Raw genomic sequence first — 24,487 nt, forward strand, 5'->3', positions numbered from 1 at the left:
GTCCTCAGTCACATTAGCCACATTTTAAGTGCTCAAGAGTTACATGTGGCTTGTGGCTATCTAATTGGACAGCACAGATAGAGAACATTTCCATTATCACACAAAGTTCTCTTATACACTGCTAATCTAGACCTCTCTCTGAACTCTAGATTTACATTCCTAACTGCCTTCCTCATTATTCCATTATTCCAGTGGTCAGGCCACTGGAGTGAACCTTGACTCTACTCTCATACCACATCCAATTGATCAGCAAATTCTGTCAGTAGATCCAGAATCTGACCACTTCTCACAACCTCCACTTCTACCACCTTGTTTAAATTCAAAACCATCTTTTGCCTGTGGTAAGAACTTCCTAACTGCTCTTGTTGCTTCTGTCCTTACCCTCTTGGGGTCTATTTTCAACATAACAGCCAGAGAATTTGTGGTAAACTCAAAATCAGATCATGTTCCCCATTCAACACCCTCTAATGGCTTCCCAGCTCACTCACAGAAAAAGGGAAAGTAGTTATAGTAGCCTACAGAGTTTATGATCTGACCCACATCACCTCTCTGATCTTATCTTCTACAACCTCTCTCTTGCATACTCCTTGGCAGTCATACTGGCTATTCCTCAAAAACGCCAAGCATATTCCAGCCATTCCCATGTAAAAGAATTTAAGAATCACTACGTTTATTAAAGACTAAGCTAAACTGAAAGAGGGATTTAAAGTTTGTTTGCAGCTATCTAGTCATTCACATTAATCTTCCTGTAACCATGAGGTCCCTAGCCAGTGAATGAGGATTAAATAATATTAATTACATAAATAAAAGAGTCTTTCAAAAGCAGAAATCTCAGTTACTTCACTAAGTCTATATCTTACAAAGAAATCAGTCAGTTGTCTGGACTGGCATAGACAACACATAATCAGCTGAAAAGACTTTTTTTAATAAAAAGTTAATGACTAGCCCTTTTCACGAAGATGGTGCCGAAAGTGAAGAAGGAAGCCCCTGCCCCTCCCAAAACCGAAGCCAAAGCAAAGGCTTTGAAAGCCAAGAAGGCAGTACTGAAAGGCGTCCACAGACACAAGAAAATGAAGATCCGCACTTCACCTACATTCCAGCGGCCCAAGACTCTGCGTCTCAGAAGACAGCCCAAATATCCTCGGAAGAGTGCCCCCAGGAGAAACAAGCTTGACCACTATGCCATCATCAAGTTCCCCCTGACCACTGAGTCAGCCATGAAGAAGACTGAAGACAACAACACACTTGTGTTCGTTGTGGATGTCAAGGCCAACAAGCACCAGATCAAACAGGCTGTGAAGAAGCTCTATGACACTGACGTGGCAAAGGTCAACACCCTGGTCAGGCCTGATGGAGAGAAGAAGGCATATGTTTGACTGGCTCCTGACTATGATGCTTTGGATGTTGCCAACAAAATTGGGATCATCTAAACAGAGTCCAGCTGGCAAATTCTAAATATAAATTTTTTGACCATAAAAAAAAAAAGTTAATGACTATAAAACTGTAATATAAGAATATGGATTAAGATTGCCCATTTGGAGAAAATACAACTAACACAAACTAAGGACAACAGTTAACAGTAACACTGTAATATTCTTTCATCAATTGTAACAAAGGCATTATACCAAAGCTAAGTGTCAATAATAGGGGTAATAGAGGTAAGGGATTTTTTTTTTCCCCCAGAGAAATGAGAATGTTCTCATATTGATTGCAGTGGTGAATGCATAACTATGTGATTATACAAAGAGGCAGTGATTGTACACTTTGGATAGATTGTATGGTATGTGAATAAAACTGTTAATTGGTACTAGTACATGTGTATAAATTCTTATCTGCTAAATTGTAAAAGAACATAGTGTGATGTACAACTATCTGCTCTCTAACCAGTTCTATTCAATGAAAATTTTGTTACAAAAAAAGTTTTAGCTGAATTAAAACAGTGTTCTTAGTTATACTTCTGCAGCTCTGAGAGGCAGCATTACTCCACAGAGCAACTGTTAAAGAAGCTGAAAAAAAGATCAGACTTCAATTAGAGATATGAATGAAGCTGATCTGGATAGGACTAAGGTAAATCAGAATACAGAGTAAAGGCTGATATTGCCTGTATTTTAAAACTTCAACTTCAGTGTGAGACCAAAGGAAGAGATGTTTATTTTGTCCAAAATTTAAATTTTCTGTAGCACAGTATCTAATCTAACCTCTCTGGTCAGTGTATTTAAACAACCTAATTACACAGAACCTAGAACAGGGAATGAGATCTTGTTACACTATACAGGTTAATATAATACCCTGATACATTCCTGAGAATTTGGGACAAAAAATAAAGAAGTATTTGCAAAGTTCCTTTGAGGGAGTGAAGAAAAAAATGTGGAACTACTAAACTTCCCCAACTGGGAAACTCTGATATTCTCTCAAGCACTAGGGACTCCAAATTGAAAAAGCCAAGCCCTCAATCTTGAGGCTTGCTCTTATGAAACTTATTTCTGCAATGGCGAAGCTTAGCCTAGGTAAATTATACCTAAGAGTCACCCCCAGAGAATTTCTTTTGTTGCTCAGATGTGAACTCTCTCTCTAAGCCAAACTCTGAAAATAAACTCACTACCCTCCCCTCTACGTGGGACATGACTCCCAGGGATGAGCCTGGCCCTAGCATCCTGGGATTGACAATGCCTTCTTGACCAAAATGGGGAAAAGAAACGAAAAAAATAAAGTTTCAGTGACTAAGAGATTTCAAATAGAGTTGAGAGGTCATTCTGGAGGTTATCCTTATGCAAGCTTCAACCAGATATTGCAAATTGCCGCAGTGAAACCTATTTGTTCTCATCTAATAGATATACTGCATGCTCTGAACTCCCAGAATTTCTCAACTAACATATGTGCTTTCCACAGGCTCTGTTACTCCAGCCCCCTTGAATAAACCTTCCCTTTCCAGTTAAAAAAAAAAAAAAAGCCACAGTATGCCAAGCCCCAACCAACAGTATTCCTGAAAACCCTAAGGAATACCCTGGGCTCTCTATACATATATTTCTTAGTAAGTTTATTTTGTCAGAAATTTAAGGCCTCCAGATTGTTCCTATGCCAGATAAGCCCTGAAACCCAGAGGTATCAGTCTCACCAAGAATACAAACCAGTTCCATTTCTCCACCCCATAAGGTCAAAACCCCTTTCCAGCCCGAAGAACCTAAAATGGTCATTGCTCAGATATCCCTGAAGATTGAGAATGATCAAGTGAGAGGGAAGAAGCGTAACTGAGAAATTAGAATTTGGCAAATTATTATGGATACAGACTCACTGTATAGATATTTCTTTTTGGTTTCTAGTATATCAGAATAGCCAGAAGGAAATACCTGAGATTGCTGAACTATAATCCAGTAGACTTAATCTTTGATAATGATTGTATAACTATGTAGTTTTTATCATGTGACCATGTGATTGTAAAAGCCTTGTGACCCTTTATCCAGTGTATGGGTAGATGAGTAATAAAGATATGCATGGAAAAAAAAAAATAGTAATAATAGGTCAGGAATTAAAAAAAAAGTTAAAAAAAGAAAAACAGTATTCTCAATGTAAATGATTTATATTCTGGTATTGACCCCTATCTCACTGTAGACTACTAACATTTTACGGAACACCATAGGTCAGTGAATCATATTTGGGGCAGCACTGCTCTAGATCACATCCTCGTTTCTTTAATTCAAATCTAACCAATATCTTTGAGTTCCTTCTACATGCAATGCCAGAATTTCTGTGCCATCTCCATTCTGCAATTTATTGAATTAACATGTATCTTGTTGCTTTCGTGCTATCGCCCAGTATCCTTTTACATATTGCAGAACTATAATGCTAGTCAGAAAGAAGGCTGTAGTACCCAAGAATAGTAATACACTGATACAATTTTTAATTGAGATTCAATTAATTTAAAAATAGATTATATAATAGCACTTCAGAAAGGTGAGATTTGGTATACAGTAGCTTTGAAAACCTTGTTTTATTTTAAAAGAGATGTAAAAGCATCCATTTTTCAACACTAACCTAAATATTCCATCAGCTGTTCAGCGGTTATGATTTCCATCATCGGTGGAAGTTTCACCTGAAAAACAAAGTAGTATTTCTATAAAATCAAACGCTTTATGTGATTAAAGTGTTTGTTGCAGTCAGAAACACAGTCATGTATGTGTATATATGAATGTATGTACATGTAAAATTATACATTTACTATATGTATAAGTTAACATTCACATGTATTAAAATCTTTATCAAATAACTCATCTTTATGAAATACGAAAAAGACAATCTCATCACCAAAAAATTTACAGGATAACATAAGATCTTATAAAGCACTGAGAAATCTGCTCTCAAAACCAAGTGCTAGGCCTTTCACTACCTACCATGATTGACATCAGGTACCTGGAACAGTGCCCCACATGGTAGAAAATGTGCTTAAAGAACAGGAGGAGGCACCAAACACATTGGGACAGGTTGTCCGTGGGAACAGTTTTACTCAAGCCAGGCTTGAACACTGCTTTTAATATTCCATTACTTTTAGTCTACCTTGGCCATTTTTATTGCTGAATGGCTAAAATGAACACAGTGCAAAAATATTAGTCATACACTGAATAATTCATCCTGTTTGATTCCATTTATTATGTAAAGTTCAAAAACAGACAAAATTAAACTAGATCGTTTAGAACTGCACACTTAGGTGCTACAACTATAAAGAAAAGTAAGGAAGTAGATAATGTAAAAATCAAGATTATGGTTACCCCTAAGAATAAGGGAAGGAGTTTTAGGTTGCAAAAGGGCACACAAAGGGCTTCTGCGGTGCTGGTAATACTGTGTTTCTTAAACTGCAAGGCAGTTCCATTAATATTTGTTTGGTAATAACTTGTTAAACTGGACATCTCTGTTTTATACACTTTTCTGTATATTTCACAATAAAAAAATTTAAAAGCAAGTATATACCGTATAGTCATAGTTAAGCTGAAAATTCTAGAAAACCCATTTAGCTGCAAAAATACAAGTCTAAATTAATTTTTCAAATGAGTAGTCAGACGAGTTACATGAATATTACAGCTGATGATTGTATAGAATAAGAGAAAAAATATAGTCGGATGGAAACTCAGAGTAATTACTATATCAATGATAGGAGAATAGCAACATAATTAAAACTCTTGAGGGTTTATTTTCTACTGAACAAAGAAAATCATTTACATCAACATTTCTCTGGAGGTTTATGTCAGCAAATGTGGTAATGGCATGTCACAATTGTTTTATTTTGTTTTGATCCATGAACAAAATAAGTTTTTTAAAAATCACTGTATGTGGTAGTCCACAAGAAGCTAAGTATGTGGGGGCCATAAGGTCCTGCAAACTCATTATGGGGTATCTACTTGGAGGATCTGAGAGCAAGGACAGGAATGGACATTTACATATTGGTGTTTATGGAGGCAGTATGCATGATTTGCAATGGGTGGAGGTGGCCTAAGGGTACATGGACTGAGGAACAGAATGGTAAACTGTTGTGCTGCATACAACAGAATATTGAGCAACTGCAAGGAGTGAGGCTGTGAGACATGCAACAAGGTGAATGGATCCTGTAGACAGAATTTTGAGTGAAGTATGCCAGATACAAAGGCAAACACTGTAATGCCTGACCAATATGGACTAACTACACTATGTAGACTCAGAATTGAATCTTACAGCACAGCCTATCTGAGGAACAATTATTGTAATGACCCCTAGATTATAAGCTCTTACAGCAGTCACATCTATTCCTAAATTGTAATGGCTATCTCCAAACTTGGAGATGCTGACCCCTTTGTGTATAACCTGATCAGTCTCTGGAACACTGGGTATCAAGGTGACACCTGAAACTCAGAGCTAGAGCTCAGCAGAAATGAATGTCAGTATTACCACATACAGCAACTGTTTAAAAAAAAAAAAAAAAATGCTGAAAAAGAGCCCAGACTTCAACTAGAGATATGAATGAAGCAGACCTGGTTAAGACTAGGGCAAATCAAGCCAAAGGATAAAGGTAGAAACTGACTGTGTTTTAAAACTTCAACTTCCATGTGAGACCAAGCAAAGAGATGTTTATTTGGTGCAGGATCTATATTTTCTTAACAGTATAACTTCCAGTCAGTTTGTTCAAACACCATAATTACATGGAACTTTGAATAGGAAGTGAAATATGGTAGGTTTGTGTAGGTTAGAGTGAAATAGTGACACATCCCAAAGTAATTTGGGCACAGAATAAAAATATATATGAGGAGCTGCGGGAAAATGCGGAAGTGTTGGACTCCCTCACCTGGATTGTTGCTGATGTTCTCACAAATGTTGAGGACTGACGGCTTGGTATGCTGAGCCCTCTATCTTGGGGCTTGCCCTTATGAAGCTCATTACTGCAAATGAGAGGCTAAACCTGCTTATAACTGTGCCTAAGAGTCTCCCCCTGAGCGCCTCTTTGTTGCTCAGATGTGGCCCTCTCTCTCTAGCTAAGCCAGCTGGGGGTTAAACTCACTGCCCTCCCCACTATGTGGGACCTGACTCTCAGGGGTGTAAATCTTCCTGGCAATGCAGGATATGACTCCTGGGGATGAATCTGGATCTGACATTGTGGGATTGAGAACATCTTCTTGACCAAAAGGGGGATGTGAAATGAAACAAAACAGTTTCACTGGCTGAGTGATTTCAAACAGAGTTGAGAGGTCACTCTGGTGGACATTCTTACGCACTATATAGATAAACCTTTTTAGGTTTTAGTGTATTGGAGTAGCTAGAAGTAAATGCCTGAAACTATCAAACTCCAACTCAGTAGCCTTGACTCTTGAATATGATTGTATAACAATGTAGCTTATAAGGGGTGCCGGTGTGATTGTGAAAACCTTGTGGATCACACTCCCTTTATCCAGCGTATAGATGTATGAGTAGAAAAATGGGGACAAAACCTAAATGAAAAATAGGGTGGGATGGGGGGGATGATTTGGGTGTTATTTTCCACCTTTATTTTTTATTCTTATTCTTATTCTTTCTTGTGTAAGAAAAATGTTCAAAAATACATTGGGGTGGAGACAGAAGAAGACGGAGGCATAGAGAAGAGTGGAAGTTAGTTAGCCCCCCTTGAGCAACTAATAAACCAGGAATAACTAGTAAATGATCTGGAATAACTGCTCGGGGACAACTGTGACTGTCCACACATCGTGCACCAACCTGGATTGGGAGGAATGCCTGAGAAGGCAGTGTGGAATCTGTGAGTAGAAACTGTGGACATGAGCCAGGAGCCCCCTCCCCTCACGGCAGCCTGAATAGCAAAGCCTTGCTGTGATAGAGAGCAGCACTCTCTGAATAAGTGAATATAACATCAGTCCAGTTCCAACTGGGGTTTTAATTGGCAAACATGGACTGCTCAATGCTAGGCTACAAATTCCCAACAAGCAGACAGAGGCTTTTAGTGACAACTGACCTTGAAGAGCCAGGGGACTTCTCTGTCCCAGGAGGGGGAGCCCAGAGGACCAGGTGCTATCTCTTGCTGATTGGTGAAACTGGGGGCTGTGGATTGGCCCTGAAAGGGAGCTTTCTGTCCCCTTTTCTCTCTCTCAACCTGAACAGCTCAGTGGAAAAACCCTCAGCCATTTTCAGTTCGCAGCACTATGACCCAGACAAGGGTGGAGATAGCAGAGTTAGAGACACAAAGAACCTATTTAAATGCAGATGACAACTCCCTAGGGGGTGTATCTTCCCTAAGAGGAAGAAGGTGGTGCCCCAGCTCTACTACCTGCCTTCCATTCAGAATCATACACCAGAGCCTGGGGGAAAACAGCCAAAACAGAAACTAAGGAGGCCATACCTCCTTATACCAGTCAGAAGCTATAGGCTGACAGGTGCCACCTGCTTGGCAGGTTAGCAAAAGCACAGCAGCTTGAGGCCTCACAGGGTGTGTCAATCTTCTAAGACATAACCTGAGGGAAACCTGATACTGAATATTGCCCCCTTCTGGGACCTGAGCCCGTTCTGGTCTGGGAAAACCTGATTGGGGAAACTATGGAAACCAGATGCCTAGACAACAGAAAACTGCATCCTACACTAAGAAAAACGAAGTGATGGCCCAGTCAAAGGAACAAACTTACACTTCAACTGAGATACAGGAATTGAAACAACTAATGCTAAATCAATTAAAAAAGCCTAGGGAAGATATGGCAAAACAGATGACACATATAATGAAAACACTGGACATACATAAGGTAGAAATTGAAAGTTCGAAAAAAAAACTGGCAGAATTATGGAAATGAAAGGCACAACATGAGAGATGAAAGACACAATGGAGACATACAACAGGACATCTCAAGAGGCAGAAGAAAACACTCAGGAACTGGAGAAGATACCTGAAATCCTACATACAAAAGAAAGGTTGGGAAAAGAATGGAAAAATATGAGCAACGTCTCAGGGAACTAAATGACAAGACGAAATGCATGAATGTACGTGTTATGGGTGTCCCAGAAGGAGAAGAGAAGGGAAAGGGGGCAGAAGCAATATTAGAGGAAATAATCAATGAAAATTTCCCATCTTTTATGAAAAACATAAAATTACAGATCCAAGAAGCACAGCGTACCCCAAAAAGAATAGATCTGATAGGCCTATGCCAAGACACTTAATAATCAGATTATCAAACATCAAAGACAAAGAGAGAATCCTGAAAGCAGCAAGAGAAAAGCGATCCATCACATACGAAGGAAGCTTGATAAGACTGTGTATGGATTTCTCAGCAGAAACCATGAAGGCAAGAAGGAAGTGGTGTGATATATTTAAGATACTGAAACAGAAAAACTAGCAATCAAGAATCCTATATCTGGCAAAACTGTCCTTTAAATATGAGGGAGAGTTTAAAATATTCTCTGACAGACAGACAATGACGGAGTTTGTGAACAAGATACCTGCTCTACAGGAAATACTAAAGGCAGCACTACAGACTGATAGGAAAAGACAGGAGTGAGAGGTTTGGAACACAATTTTGGGTGATGGCAGCACAGCAATGTAAGTACACTGAACAAAGATGACTGAGTGTGTTTGAAAGAGAAAGGTTAGGAGCATGTGGGACACCAGAAGGAAAGAGGAAAGATAAAGACAGGGACTGTATAACTCAGTGAGACCTAGAGTGCTCAACAATTGTGATAAAATATACAAATATGTTCTTTCATGAGGGAGAACAAATGAATGCTAACCTTGCAAGGTGTTAAAAACAGGGTGGGATTGGGGGAAAAATACAGTCAATGCAAACTAGAGACTATAACTAACAGAAACATTGTATTATGCTTCCTTGAACGTAATGAAGGCAATATACCAAAGCTAAATACATATAGGAGGGTGACATAAGGGAGGGGTATGGGACTCTTGGCATTGGTAATGTTGTCTGACTCTTTATTCTACTTTAGTTTAATGCTATCTTTCCTTTTGTTGCTTCCTAGCTGTCATTTTTTTTTCTCTTTCTTTTTTCTTTTGTCTATCTACCTTCTTTGATTCTTCCTCCTGCTTTGTGGAAAAAATGGAGATGTCCTTATATAGATAGTGGTGATGGTGGTGAGTACATAAATAGGTGACTATACAGGGAATCATCGATTGTTTACTTAGGATGGAATGTATGGTGTGTGAACAAAACTGTCTTAAAAAAATGGGTTGATGAAGAAAACCTGAGGGCAATATATTGAGTGAAATAAGTCAGACACATAAGGATAAATATTCCATGGTCTCACTGATATGAGCTAATTATAATATGTAAACTCACAGACATGAAATATAAGTTACCAGGATACAGAATGAGGCTAAAGAATGGGGAGCAGTTGCTTATTATGAGCAGAATGTTCAACTAGGGTGAACTTAAATGTTTGGAAATGGACAGAGACAACGGTTGCACATTGTGAGAATAACAAACAGTGCTGAATGGTGCATGAATGTGGTGGAAAGGGGAAGCTCAGAGTCATGTATGTCACCAGAAGGAAAGTTGGAGGTTAAAAGACGCGAATGTATAAAACAGTGACCCTTGTGGTGGGCAATGTCCATGATTAACTATAAAAATGTTAGAAATCTCTTTCATGAACCAGAACAAATGTATGACATTATGTATTATGCTTCCTTGAATGTAATGAAGGCAATATACCAAATGGTGAATACTAGATATAACTAGAAGTTAATAATAGAGGGGCATATAGGGAAAAAAATATACCTATTGCAAAATATATACTACAGTTAGTAGTATTTTAAGGTTCTTTCATCAACAGTAACAAATGTACTATATCAATACTATGAGTCAACAATGGAGGAGGGTGGTTAGGGGTATGGGAAGATTTGAGTTTCCTTTCTTTGTCTTTATTTCTTTTCTGGAGTAATGAAAATTTTCTAAGAACTGGAAAAAAAATTAATTATGGTGATGGATGCATAGCTGTATGATGGTACGGGGGGTAACTGATCTTTGGATCTTTGGACTATTGTATGGTATGTGAACAATCTCAATTAAAAAAATAATAAATTGGGGTGATGAATGCATAAATACATGATGGTACTATGAACAGCTGATTGTACACATGGGTGATTGCATGGCATGTGAATATATTTCAATAAAACTGAGTTTATTTGAAAATAAAAAAATCTCTCAAAAAAAAAATCATTTTAAAACAGAACAGTATGAGACCCTCTGAGAACATACATGACAATTGATGTTTATGATTTAGTCATTTTGTGGGTTTATCACTCAGCTGAAAACCAAGAGATGTCGTGCAAATTTGGATCTTTACTTGATTCTAAATTATTTTTATTCTCTGTAACATATTTTTAACTGAAATTCACATAAGGCTTCTGATTGACAAAGAAAACACAAGGAATACTTATTCAGTAAAGAATATAAAAATAATAATTCTCGAAAAGTTCTACTGAACAGTACTGTTCTATAACAGTCATTGGTAAACTATAATTTACCACCTGTTTTTCTAAATAAAATTTTACTGGGACACAGTCACTCACATTTGTTTATGTATCAGCTGCTTTTGCACTACAATGGTAGAGTTGAATATTTGTAACAGAGACCACAAGGCTTATAAAGCCTGAAATATTAAATATTTGTTTTTTTACAGAAAAAATTTGACAACCCCTGCTTCAGATGATTTTAGCTGTTTTATATAATACTCTTTTAAGGTGTTTCAATAACACTCGTGAACACCTGATTATGATATTAAAAATTTAAAACCAGTGAAGTTTACATTCTAAAAATGAACAATTATCAGACCAACCAGAAAGTTCCATTACAACTAAAAATATTTTTTTAAATAAAGAACTGTACATTCTCTTGTTCCAGAAAGATTCATTACAGAAACCTATTCACCAGAAATAACTTCTCCTTCAGATAATGTAGTCATACCACTAGAAAGCTGTCAGAATAAGAAACCAAGGCACTAAAAACTATTCGCATTTGGCAAATACATTCTACAATCTTAGGTTTCTACAAATAATACGATTTCAGGGTTTAGTTTTTGAAATTTTCAACATCAACTGCCTACATGTCTTCCTTCAAACATTGGAAATAGGAAATGACATGTACCATGCTGATTTTAGAAATGGAACAAAAAATATGCAATTATTTTACCTGACTTACTCATAAGCACACTCAGTGGTATATTCATTTTCTGAAACTTAGCCAATAAAATACTCCGGATGTTCATTAAAACTATGGACAAAGGAGTATAATGATGAAGAAATGTCTGCTTCCCACCAATACTTCAGAGCAATCAACAGATCTGTTGAGCAATCAGCAGTTCTCAATTTTTTAACCACATCATGAAGATCTTCCTGAAATCTTGCTTCTCTTTTTCCTTTCCTCCACTACTACCACCTCAAAAACAAATGCCCAGGTTTCATTAATGGTCCTAAATCTTTAACCCCTTTGTCTCTTTAGATTTTATTGAAGAAGAAACAGGTTACAGATTAGCTGGCTAAGATGTCACAGTCTGTCTGAATTTCTAAATTTAAAATTTTAAAATGAAAAAAAAATGACCAATCAAGTATAACATAGCTTCTTAGGTGGTCCTCTTTTAACGATAATCTATAACAAGAATATTGTTTATAAGTAAATTAGTATTTTAATGTACACAGAGTACTTGGAAGGTACTCTTTTAAGTAGTTTAAATATTCTGCATAAAATTGGAGCAAAGCCTCTCAGTACATATTAACACATAGTTCCAAATTAACAAAATTCTAATAAAACGAAACTTTTATTATCTAGGAAAATAAATTATGCCCTATCCTATAACTAGGATTTAATTTGTATTAACTAGATTTGCTAAGTAAAATAATAATAGAAGCAGCACAGGAAGAATATTTAAATTAATAAAAGGAAATAGCTACTCTAACTCCAAATATTCCACTCTGGGGTAAAACCTCAAACAACTACTATGTAATTTTTCATCATTTAAAGAGTGAAGTGTTTTGAGAACAAGCTCAAGGGAAGTCAAAAATAAAAACAACAAAGTCTTCTGTTTAAAGTGTTAAAAATCTTAAACAGACATTTAAACTTCCCAAAAGTGATATATCAAAAAGTTGAAACCTATCATTTTGATATTCGGGAGGCAGCGGGGGGAGTGTGTTCAGGAGACCCAGCAATAATTAAGAAATAAGAAGCAGTTTAAATAACGTGGTGGTAAGTAGAAAAATGGCCAAAGAATCCTGTTACATGCTTAATTAGAATACCAATTAATAAATCACAAGAAACATACAGTTTGAGATCCATCACCTCTAAAAAGATGGGGATACTTAAGGAGATATAAAATTCATTATTTGCCAGAATTTAAGAAAAGGAAATCAGGAAGAAAATGTAAACATATTGAACATCTACTAATTGCCATTCAGTCTGCATGTTAGAATCCACAATAACCCTATGAAGCAGGCATTACTGCCTTCATTCAAATAATAAACCAAAGCTTTAAAAAGTTAATTTGTCCAAAGCAGCACAGCTGTGATTTGAATTTAGATTTGACTCCAAAGCCAGTCAACCTTTCCATTATACAAGTATTTACAGACTTATTTCAAAACAACACTTTCATTCAGTGAAATATTACAAGGAATATCATCTAAAATATATTTTAAATGAAGAATTGATGGAAATTTTGACCAATAAAAAATGGAAGTTGATGGGAGAAGAATAACCAAAGTTGACTCTAAGGCTCAAAAGACTCTAAAATTTAGGATCCATATTACCAGGCCAAGGTCGTGGATTCTTTTGCCCAGCGTGCTCAAATGACTAATTTCTGAGACATGGGGGTTTCAAAGAGAGAAAGAGTTTTACTACTAGGTGTGAAACAGGAGAACAGATGGCCTATTGGTCCAAAATCTGTCTCCCTGAGCTACAGTAATTCTGTTATATAGCATCAAAAGATGGGCAGGTTTTAGGATAATGAGCACAATGGCCCCAGACTATATGATTAGAAGTGATTTAATTATTGAACATGCACAGATCGATTATATGCTTAGTAACAGAATGTATGTAAGAAAATGGCAGCCTTAATATAGATGATGGGCATGATTTTTAGTATTATAATGAGGTACAGGTGAATTGCAGGTTAACGTCTAAGCTACTGCCCATCTCAGGCAGGCCCATTTTGGTTTGATCCAGCTTCAGTCATCAAGATAACTTTGGACTTCGGGTGGATTAGTTTTGGGCTGACCCAAGACCCTTCATTAATAAACATTAAGGGCTCTCTTTAGTGATCATAAGACTTTAAAGACAAAAAACTGGATAAATGGGTACAAGTGAAGGTTAGTCACAAGATTTTTACAATCACAAGGGCACAAGATAAAGGCTATGCAATCATTATCAGAGATCAAGGCAGCTGGATTACAGTTCAGGTTTCAGGTATTTCCCTCTGTCTACTTTAATATACCAGAAAGCAAAAAGGAACATCTATATAATGATTCAGTAATCATAATCAGTCCTTAAATCCTAATTTCTCAGTTATACATACAATCAATAAAAATAGGAAATGTGGTAAGGGAAGATAAGTTTGTAGAAGAAAATGATGTCTGCTTTGGAATTGTGACATTTAGTTTGACACTTACACAGAAAGTTGATTTGGAACTCAGGAGACAACAATTTTTAACTTGTACATGAATTATTTGATTCCTGTGCTATAGGTTATTTTTTCATTACATATAGGGAAATGGACTGACTGTAATTTTTTAGTGCAAATTTCACTAATTTTGAATACGCAGTAAATCATATAGCATTTATGATTTTTTAGTTGAAACTGTATAAATTATTCTTTTGAAAATATTATAAATATTAACATGAATAAACAGGGAAAAGTAACTTTTCTTTCTCTATTTTCAAAATAAGTTCTACATGACTGGCTGTAGCAAATAGTTTATGTTTTAAGATTTTATAGCTATTATACATCATTTTATATTTTAATTTCAAATATGTATTATTCATTATTATTAAGAATAATTATTGTACTTAAAAATACTAGAATTCCAACTTCTTAGTAAATCTAACTGATTTTTCTCTTGCCATCAGCATTTCAACTCAGGAAAATTTTATAAGAGACAACCTCCAACTTAGAAAGGCCAATCTGAAATATTTTCACCATCAGTTTTTCATCATAATTTAGCAACTCATCCTCAAAGTAATAACCAAATCCTATTTAAAACCATCAGAAACTGCAGATATAAGCACACATATTAAAAATGTAAGAATGCCCTATTTTACATGCAATTCAAAGAGTTTTAGTGACGAAGAACATTGTTAAAGTGATATTTACCATAAAAGAAGCCATCTTCAATGAGAATGTTCTCATATTAACTGTAGTGGTGAATGCATAACTATGTGATTATACCAAGAGCCACTGATTGTACACTTAAGATGGATTGTATGGTGTGTGAATAAAACTGTTAAAAATATATATATAGGGGGCTAAGGAGCATCAGATGTTTTGGGTTTTCTTTATTTTTTTAGAATATTGAAAATGTTCTAAAATTGATTGTGGTAATGAATCCCCAACTATGTGATGACACTGCGAGCCACTGATTGCATACTTTGTATGGATTATAAGGTGTGTGCATATATCTCAATAAAATTGCATTTTAAAAAAAAAGAAGTCATCTTCAATTCAAAATTCATTAGATTTATATTTAAGAAATCTCATAAAGTTTACCATGCTGAAAAATCTCCATGTAGAAAAACTGACAATGAAACTTTTATGTTAATTGCTTGAAAGACAGATGGGAATAGGGAAGAGACAAGAGACAAGAGACCATTTAGAATGCTACCGAGGTAGTTGAGGTGAAAGATGATGGTGGCCTGAAACAAGGTTCTGGCAAAAGAGAAGTTACTAATTATTGAAAATTACCAAACAACTATAATATAGTTTATTCAATAAACTATGATGAAAAGACAAGTTCATTTACCACAGAACCCAAGACAGGCTCTGGAATTGGAAGGGTCAGATACTTCAGAAGACATAGGATAAAGTATAGGGAGGCTGAAAATGGAAGGAGTCTGTATAAAGAACAGCTAGAACCATAAACAGAGGATTTGCTCTAAGGAAACTGTGAAGTCTATTTCTGCTTCTCTGACTTTATCACTGGCTTTCCCACCCTGCTTTACTCCCAGCCTATTGTCTCCCTGGCTTACTGGTATCTTGGACTTCAGCTGCCCAACCAAATATTCCAAATAAGAGCTCAGGTTGTGGAGTCGGTGATAATCTTACCTTGGGCAAGTTATTTCAACAGTATGTGCCTCTATTTTCTACATAAGTAAGAGAGAAACAATATTTACATAAGGATTTCATGATGTGGTTAGGAAAATTAAAAGAGATAATATGTATAATGCATGGAAAATACTCAGCACAGTATCTGGATATAAAAATAATAGAGTACTTCCTATTATTATCCAAAGCCCTACTATTGCTGGTACTATTGGTACTATTCATATCATCATCAGCCCTCCACATCCATTTCCTTTCTACTTACTTTATCTCACAAATCCAGAGATACTACACCAATTCTAATTCTTGGGAGGGACAGGAAATGAAAGCCTCAGATATGTTACTTAAATCTTTTGTGTAAACAAAATCCCACCATTATGTAAAGTTTTTAACCTCTTCTTACAGATGCTATGCAAACAGGAAACCCTAAGTTGAAACATGGACTTTAATTAATAGCACAATTATAAAAATGTGCTATCATCAATTTAAACAAATGTTCCACACCAATGATGCAAGGTGTTGGTGGTGGAATGGTATATGGGAATCCTGTATTTTATGCATGATTGTTCCGTAAACCCAAAACTTCTCTAATAAAGGAAATAAATAAATTGCATTCACTAAGTAAAAAAAAAAAAACAGAGTGGGCAGAGGCTAGGATGGAGCCTTTGGCTGACCATCTGTTTTTCCATTTTTATAAGCAATAAACGTACTTGAAAAACCTCAAAAGAGTTTTGTGCTTACTTTAGGAAAAGGAGACTATGACAGCATCTGTGATTGCAATGTTTCCATGAGTCAGGGAAAAAAGCAAAACCTAGGCAGAAGCAAGGTGAGGTGTCTATGAAAAGGGTACAAGAAAATGATAAAAGATGGAGGGGACTAGAGCAAAAACTCATTGTTGGCAAGAGGCCCACCCTCATGTGCCTCACTCTGCAGTTGTTAATGAGACAGGAAATGTTCATTTGTTTATTTTCCATCTGAACTTTAAATTTTCTGTTAATGACCTTTTGCTCACTTTTCTATTAGCTTTTTCATCTTTCTCATTCTAATTTATAAGGACTCTTTGTAAATTAAGAAATTAGACCTTAGACATGGACTCTGGCGAAGATTTCCCTAGGATTAAAAGTGTGTGCTCCCTACCCCACCTCCATGGTTGCTAACATGACCACAGACATAGGGGAATGGTGGTTTGATGGGTTGAGCCCTCTACCATAAGTTTTACCCTTGGGAAGACGGTTGCTGCAAAGGAGAGGCTAGGCCTCCCTGTATTTGTGCCTAAGAGTCTCCTCCTGAATGCCTCTTTGTTGCTCAGATGTGGCCCTCTCTCTCTGGCTAAGCCAACTTGAAAGGTGAAATCACTGTCCTCCCCCCTACGTGGGATCAGACACCCAGGGGAGTGAATCTCCCTGGCAACGTGGAATATGACTCCCGGGGAGGAATGTAGACCTGGCATCGTGGGATGGAGAACATCTTCTTGACCAAAAGGGGGATATGAAAGGAAATGAAATAAGCTTCAGTGGAAGAGAGATTCCAAAACGAGCCGAGAGATCACTCTGGTGGGCACTCTTACGCACACTTTAGACAACCTTTTTTAGGTTCTAAAGAATTGGGGTAGCTGGTGGTGGATACCTGAAACTATTAAACTACAACCCAGAACCCATGAATCTCGAAGACAGTTGTATAAAAATGTAGCTTATGAGGGGTGACAGTGGGATTGGGAATGCCATAAGGACCAAACTCCACTTTGTCTAGTTTATGGATGGATGTGTAGAAAAGTAGGGGAAGGAAACAAACAGACAAGGTACCCACTGTTCTTTTTTACTTCAATTGCTCTTTTTCACTCTAATTATTATTCTTGTTATTTTTGTGTGTGTGCTAATGAAGGTGTCAGGGATTGATTTAGGTGATGAATGTACAACTATGTAATGGTACTGTAAACAATCGATAGTACAATTTGTTTTGTATGACTGCGTGGTATGTGAATATATCTCAATAAAATGATGATTAAAAAAAAAAAAAAGTCCATACCTGCCACCTGGATTCATCAAACAAGCACCAGCGTGGCTGGGCAAAGAGGCAGACTGACATCCACAGAATGTGTCATTTTGTCCACTTGATTATTGCATGCCTTCTCTGCGGTAAATGCCCTTTGGAGGGAGTTCACAGGGACACATATCTTCAGTCTATACATATTCTGACAGGCCCATCCACATACCTCTTTCCCATCACCCCTCTTCCAGTCCCACTCTTTCAAACCTGTTAGCCACTATCCATAAGTCAAATTGCAGGCCATCTCTAAGTCCAGTCTATGCGGACAATTAAACATTCTACTCCAAGTTCTGTTTCTTGGGAGGGTTTCTCTTCACCATTGTTTTTGAGGAAAATTCTTGATTGGGGTTGAAATGCCGATGGGCAGACAAGTGAAGGCTGATGGGGAACTTTCTAAAGTTAGAATCAGGTTGGCAACACCTGAACCCACTGATCAATCCCAAAGTAAGAAAACCAGACACTACGTGATGCGATAGGAAGTTCACAGTGCCATCATAAGGTTGCTTCCTACAACATCCAGAATGTGGGGAATTCTAAAGGACAAATTTTCTGGTTTCTTCAAAAAAATTTAAAAAGGAAGAAGAGGAAATGTTATGGAGTAAAAAGGTGTTTAAGAGACATACCAACCAAATGCAATACATGAGCCTGTTTGGATCCTAATTGTAACAAACAAATTGCAAAAAGACATTTATGGGACAATAAGGAAAAGATGAACACAGGTGACTATTAGATGAGATTAAGGAATTACTGTTATTTTAGGTGTGATAGTTGTATTATTGTTATGTTAAAAAAAACAAAGTCTGTAAAAAAAAAAAAAAAAAAAAAAAGTGTGTGCTCCAATTTCCCTGAAGACTGAGAAAATGATCAAATGAGAGGGAAGAGGTGTAATTGAGAAATTGGGATTTGACAAATGATGATTATTGACTCATTATATAGATATCTCTTTTTAGTTTCTAGTCTATCAGAATAGCTAGAAGGAAATATCTGAAACTGTTGAACTGTAATCCAGTAGACTTGATCTTTGATAATGATTTATGACTATATAGCTTTTATCATGTGACCATGTGACTGTAAAAGCCTTGTGACTGACACTCCCTTTATCCAGTGTATGGGTAGATGAGTAATAAAGACATGCATGAAAAAATAATAATAAAAGGCTGGGAATGTCGGGGAAAATACCTTTTGTAAACTATGGACAAGACCAATAGTACTACTTTAATAATCTTTCATCAATTGTAACAAATGTAACTACTTGTGCCAGTTTGGATACATTATGTCCCCCAAGAAAAACCCATGATCTTCTGATCAGTCTCATGGGATACTGGGATTGCGTTGTTTCCAGGAAGATGTGACCCACACAACTGTGACACCTTTGGTTAGGGTGTGACCTCTGATTGAATGTGGCCTTGAAGAGCTCACTGGAGTCTTATAAAAGCTCACAAATAGAAGGACCTCAGAGCTGCAGTTTAAAGAGACAGCTATTGAAGGCTAAATCTGACACTTTAGAGAACGCCATTTTGAAACAACCTGGGAGCCACCCACGTGCCTTCTCAACTAACAGAGGTTTTCCAGATGCCAATGGCCTTTCTCTAGTGAAGGTACCCTATTGTTGATGCCTTACCTTGGACATTTTATGGCCTTAAGACTGTAACTTTGTAACCCAATAAACCCCCTTTATAAAAGCCAATCCATTTCTGGTGTTTTGCAAAATGGCAGCATTAGCAAACCAGAACACTACTGTTAACAAAAAAACTAGTAGAATTACAAAAAAAAGTGTGATCATCAATTGTAACAACTTTTCCACACAAATGCAAGTGTTGGTGGCAGTGGGGTGCATGAGAATTGTTTATCTTTTGCATGATTGTTCTGTAAACTCACAAGTTCTCTAATAAAAATTTTTTTAAAAATTTAAAAGTTATATATAAAAAAAGATATGAATCATGTCCCTTAACCCAGAAGGTAATCTTGTCTCCTTCCCACCAACATTACCCCACCCTAAGCAGCCTCTGCTCTGATTTCCAACTCCATACATCAGCATTGTCATTTCCTGAATTTTATAAAGTTCAAATAAATTAGGAAAAAAAAAAGTATGTGCTTTGATTTAGTTTATGGGTTTTTTTTTTTAAGGGGGGGCAATCTTTTTGTCTTTTTATTTTTTTAACCTGAAGCTTTTTAAATTTTTTACAAAATTGAATGTATCAATTCTTATTTTACAGTGTCTACATTTGACACCTGGAAAAACCATCTTAATGTAAAAAATCTTGCTTCAGGACCCTGCCATACTTCCTCTTCATCAACTTGGAGCAGATGATGTTCTCAGCTCCCGCTATGCAAAGAGAAGAGAATGTAGAAAGAATTCCCCACCCAAAAGGGATAGGGAAGAAAGGGAGACGTGCTTCCTCATCTTGAATCAGAACATTGCATTCATTCTTCAACTGAAATGCCAATACCTATATAATGGTTAGATATTACAGTGCTATATGTCCTCTATCACAGAGTACAATATAGATTATATATAAATTTTTGTTTGTTGGCCTTAATACCTATAATATTCTTTCTATAAATAAACAAAACTAGGACAAAATAGGGACTCCCTCTATCATTAAAGTAATGCCTTCTTAAATGTCAAAATATTAAGGCAGAAACTTTTCAGAATGCAAAAATTAAACCATATACAAAAGTATATGGAGAGAAATAATGTCATAATGAACTGCCAAGTATCCATCACTCAGCTTCCACATTTATCAACATATGGCCAGTATCATCAGAAACTAAATTTTATATTTTATATTTTGACTTGTTGATTTTTGTAAATAGGTCATATCTCTCAAATATACCTACAGATGGCATAATTTTTTATAAATAAAATCAAAGATCAAAAAAAGAATGATAAAAAATATTACACCAAATAACTTCAAATATAGTCTAAAGTAAAGAAGCAAAATGAAAATGTATTCCAAGACATAAATCTGGGTAAATGTACCTGATGTCAGCTAAACAGAATTATAAACTTGAGTTTAAGTTAAATTTGATGAATAGATTTCTTTCTTTCTTGATTATCACAGCTCAATTATTTAACAGATTATGAATGTTCTATTCTCCATCAGTCCTAAATCAGCACTGTCAACTAATTAATTAATTAAAACTCCATTTCTAACCTAATACTTATGTTATTTGATAACAATTTTAAGTGACATCTTTCAACCAGAACTAATGCACTTACTTCAAATCATTCAAAGTCTTCCAATTTGTTCAGTCTATATATTTTCTCTTGACTTCATCCCTTCCCTAAAAGACATGACCAACTGTTTCACTTTCAACTCTTTAATCCCACTGACCCTCCAGTGAGTCAATCCTTGCAAAGCCCATGCCCTGATAACCCCACCATCTATTTCTCCTGCTCCTATTCCTATTTTCCTATTTAGAAAAGACCAAAAACAAAGCAAAATAAATAAATTAAAAATTTTAAAAGAACACCCCAACTTTACTATGGCTACAAACTGTCAGTGTTTCCACTTGTTCCTGAAATTCCTAGGCATGATCTGCACTGAAATTAGAACATCTTTAAAATGCAATTTATTTTTCTCATTGTTCCAGTTTGCTAATGCTGCCAGAATGCAAAATACCAGAAATGCATTGGCTTTTATAAGGGGGGTTTATTGGGTTACAAAGTTATAGTCTTAAGGCCATAAAAGTGACCAAGCTAAGGTGTCAATCATAGAGTACCTTCATAGAAGAATGGCCAGTGGCATCCGGAAAACCTCTGTTAGCTGGGAAGGCACGTGGCTGGCATTCGCTTGCTCCCAGGTTGCGTTTCAAAATGGTGTTCTCCAAAATGTTGCTCTTGGGGCGTTTTGTCCTCTCTTAGCTGCAGCTCCTCTTCAAAATGTCACTCTCAGTTGCTCTGAGGTCCTTCTGTCTGTGAATTCCTTTATAGGACTCCAGTGATCCAATTAACACCCACCCTGAATGGGAGGGGTAACACCTCCATGGAAATTATCCAATCAAACATTTCACTCACAGTTGACTGAGTCACATCTCCATGGAAACACTCAATCAAAGAATTAGAATCTAATCAACACTAACACATCTGCCCCACAAGATTGCATCAAAGAACATGGCATTTGGGGTAACATAATATATCCAAACCAGCACTCATAAAATCCATCCCTTGATATTTAACAACTTCTTTATTTCATTAATTAGTGATGAGTTTAATAATTATTACTGATGAATTCAATAGTTATTCTGCTAAAATACAGAATATGAGACTTCAACTTCTATCTCCCTCTCTATCTTAACATCTTTATCTGTATCTTCCTTGTCCTGTTCCTTCCATTACCTCAGAAAATGAGATTCTTTTCCTTTCCTCTGACATGAACTTCACCATTTATACTCTGAAGATTTCCAAATTATCCCGACTTTTCAGCAACCTTGTCCATATACCTGTCCTTTTGGGAATTATCTTTCTTATTCCTCTAGTTCCTTGATGCTGTTGCATTTGACAATAGTAACTAATGTCTTTTTGATTACATTCTCTCTCCCTGACTACTATCATGACATTTCTCTATTTCTAGTTTTCATTCTACATTGCAAATAGTACCCTATGCTGTTTTCTTTTTCCTCCTCTCATCCTTAAGTCTTAACATTTGTCCCATGTTTAATCCTTAGTCCTGTATTAGTCCTCATTATTCTCAGTTGGAGAATTGGATGGGAGAAGGAGTGGGAAAATAGAGAATGAGGAGGATGTTTATGCTGGCTTGTGTAGTTTCTCCCATGTATTGGAATGGAAAAAACTTGAGAATGATTGATCACCATTTACAACTGAGAATTCATTTATTCTCATAGCTACCATTCTTACATCCATGCAATAATTCCCCAATTTAACTTATTTCTATAATTTTGACCTTTTTCCTGAAACCCAACTCAAGCTTCTAGGTACAGAATGAACATTTGTATATTTATGTCCTACTATTAAACATTTGTAACTCAACACATGCCAAACCAAACTTAGGCATCAATACTCTCATCCAAAACAAGATTTCCTTCACTACTTCCCTCTCTTTTGAATGACTCAAACAATCTCTATTACCCATATGTGAAAAAGCAGTGTTACCTCCTTCGTATATGATCAATTTATCAGAGAGGGGGAAAACAATTCCCATCCAAAGGGGCTATCCTTATCAATTTTTCCTGCTACATTCACTACAATCTTATCTCTAGTATAATAAACTAAATACCACTTTCATCATATCATTCTTCTATCTAGCAACTTAAAATGGTGCCCTATTATTAGCTATATATAAAGTCTAAGCACCCCTAGGTCCTCTAAAATCTGACGACTATTTTCACACTATTCTTTTTTTCTACCACAGCAGTTCTCAAACTTTTTGGTCTCAGGAATTCTATTACATTCTTAAAATTCTCAAGGACCCCAAAGAGCTTTTGTCTATGTGAGTTATATCTATCAATATATACTGTATTAGAAATTAAAATTGAGAAATATTTAAAACACAAAAATATACAGATACACATTTCATTAGCTGTCAGAGGAAGGATATTATCATAAATAACATAGCCCAGAAGACTCCACTGACACTTGTGAGAGGATGAGAGTGAAAAAGGCAAATAACATCTTCGTATTATTATGAAGATAGTTTTGACCTCTTAAACTGTGGTTCACTTTGAAATCACTGCTCTACCAGTCCTTGCTTCTCTTAATCTGTCTCCCTCTCAATCACTAATGTTTACGGATGAGTTTTGTATTCATAAAATAGCCTGGAGGCACAATGAAGGCTGAGAACCACAGAATTACAAAATAATCTCCAAACTCATTAACATACCTGCTCATTCACATTCTGAGTCAACCTATCAATTTTATTTCCTTCTATTGCCACTTCCTTCCTCTGCTCTGTTTTACTCCAACCAAGGTTGGAGTCCACAAATAGAACAAACCCTTTTCTGTTTCAGCATTATTCAGCATTATTCCCTCTGCTCATTCCCTCTTCCTGGAAGGCCTTCTCTCACTCATTCTTCAGACCTAGTTCACTGTTTACCTCTTCTAAGAAACCTTCCCTTGACACATCCCATCTCTAATTACCCTTTTCACTGTAACTGCATGGCACATTTTATGCCCTCTAGAGCATCTCACATGGCATTGTAATTATTGTTTACATGTCAGCCCCAACCCAATTACACAGTGAGCTACGTTTTACCCGTTTTCTGAATCTTACTCATTTTTATACTAGAGGACCTCACAACATAGTGGGAACCCAAATATTTGATCATTCATTTGAATCTATGTCTTTCAAAGAGTCAGCTCAATGCTCATCTATCCCCAAATATGCCAGACCACAGTACTTGTTCCTTCCTCTGAACTTCTGCAGTACTATATAGACACTAAGAAGAAAGAAATAAAGGAAACTGTGATTCCTCCCTACAAAAAGACTGGACACTGGCCCATAGGAACAAGTCTAACTCCTCAGTCTGGTACTCAAGGGCCTCCAAAGGTGACACTATGTCACCTTTCAATCTTATTTTCTATTATCCTCCAATATGAACTTTCTACTCCTGTCAACCAATAAATGCACACACTCGCAATATCCATTCTATTTTCATTCCTTTTGTTTATACTCTTCCCTCTCCCAAATAATTCCATTTCCCTGCTATTCTAAATTCTACTCCTCCTCAAAAGCGTAGT

At 36.4% G+C, this 24,487-nt stretch overlaps 2 protein-coding genes across 3 annotated transcripts in view; one reads left to right on the forward strand and one right to left on the reverse strand.

Annotated features, from left to right (window-relative positions):
* The window catches only part of MINDY2 (MINDY lysine 48 deubiquitinase 2), a 157,390-nt gene that overhangs the window by 130,855 nt on the left and 2,048 nt on the right, over nt 1–24,487 (reverse strand). For both annotated transcript variants that reach the window (XM_037833842.1, XM_037833844.1), the window contains exon 2: nt 4,033–4,090. In XM_037833842.1, the coding sequence (XP_037689770.1) occupies nt 4,033–4,090 (58 nt within the window). The remainder of the gene's footprint in view (nt 1–4,032; nt 4,091–24,487) is intronic.
* On the forward strand, nt 837–1,441 carry LOC119531955 (60S ribosomal protein L23a-like). The gene has a single exon (XM_037833845.1). It carries the CDS (start codon nt 960–962, stop codon nt 1,374–1,376), a length of 417 nt encoding a protein of 138 aa, XP_037689773.1. The 5' UTR covers nt 837–959; the 3' UTR covers nt 1,377–1,441.

This window comes from Choloepus didactylus, chromosome 4 (genome assembly GCF_015220235.1).
Source record: "Choloepus didactylus isolate mChoDid1 chromosome 4, mChoDid1.pri, whole genome shotgun sequence".
Lineage (NCBI taxonomy): Eukaryota > Metazoa > Chordata > Mammalia > Pilosa > Megalonychidae > Choloepus > Choloepus didactylus.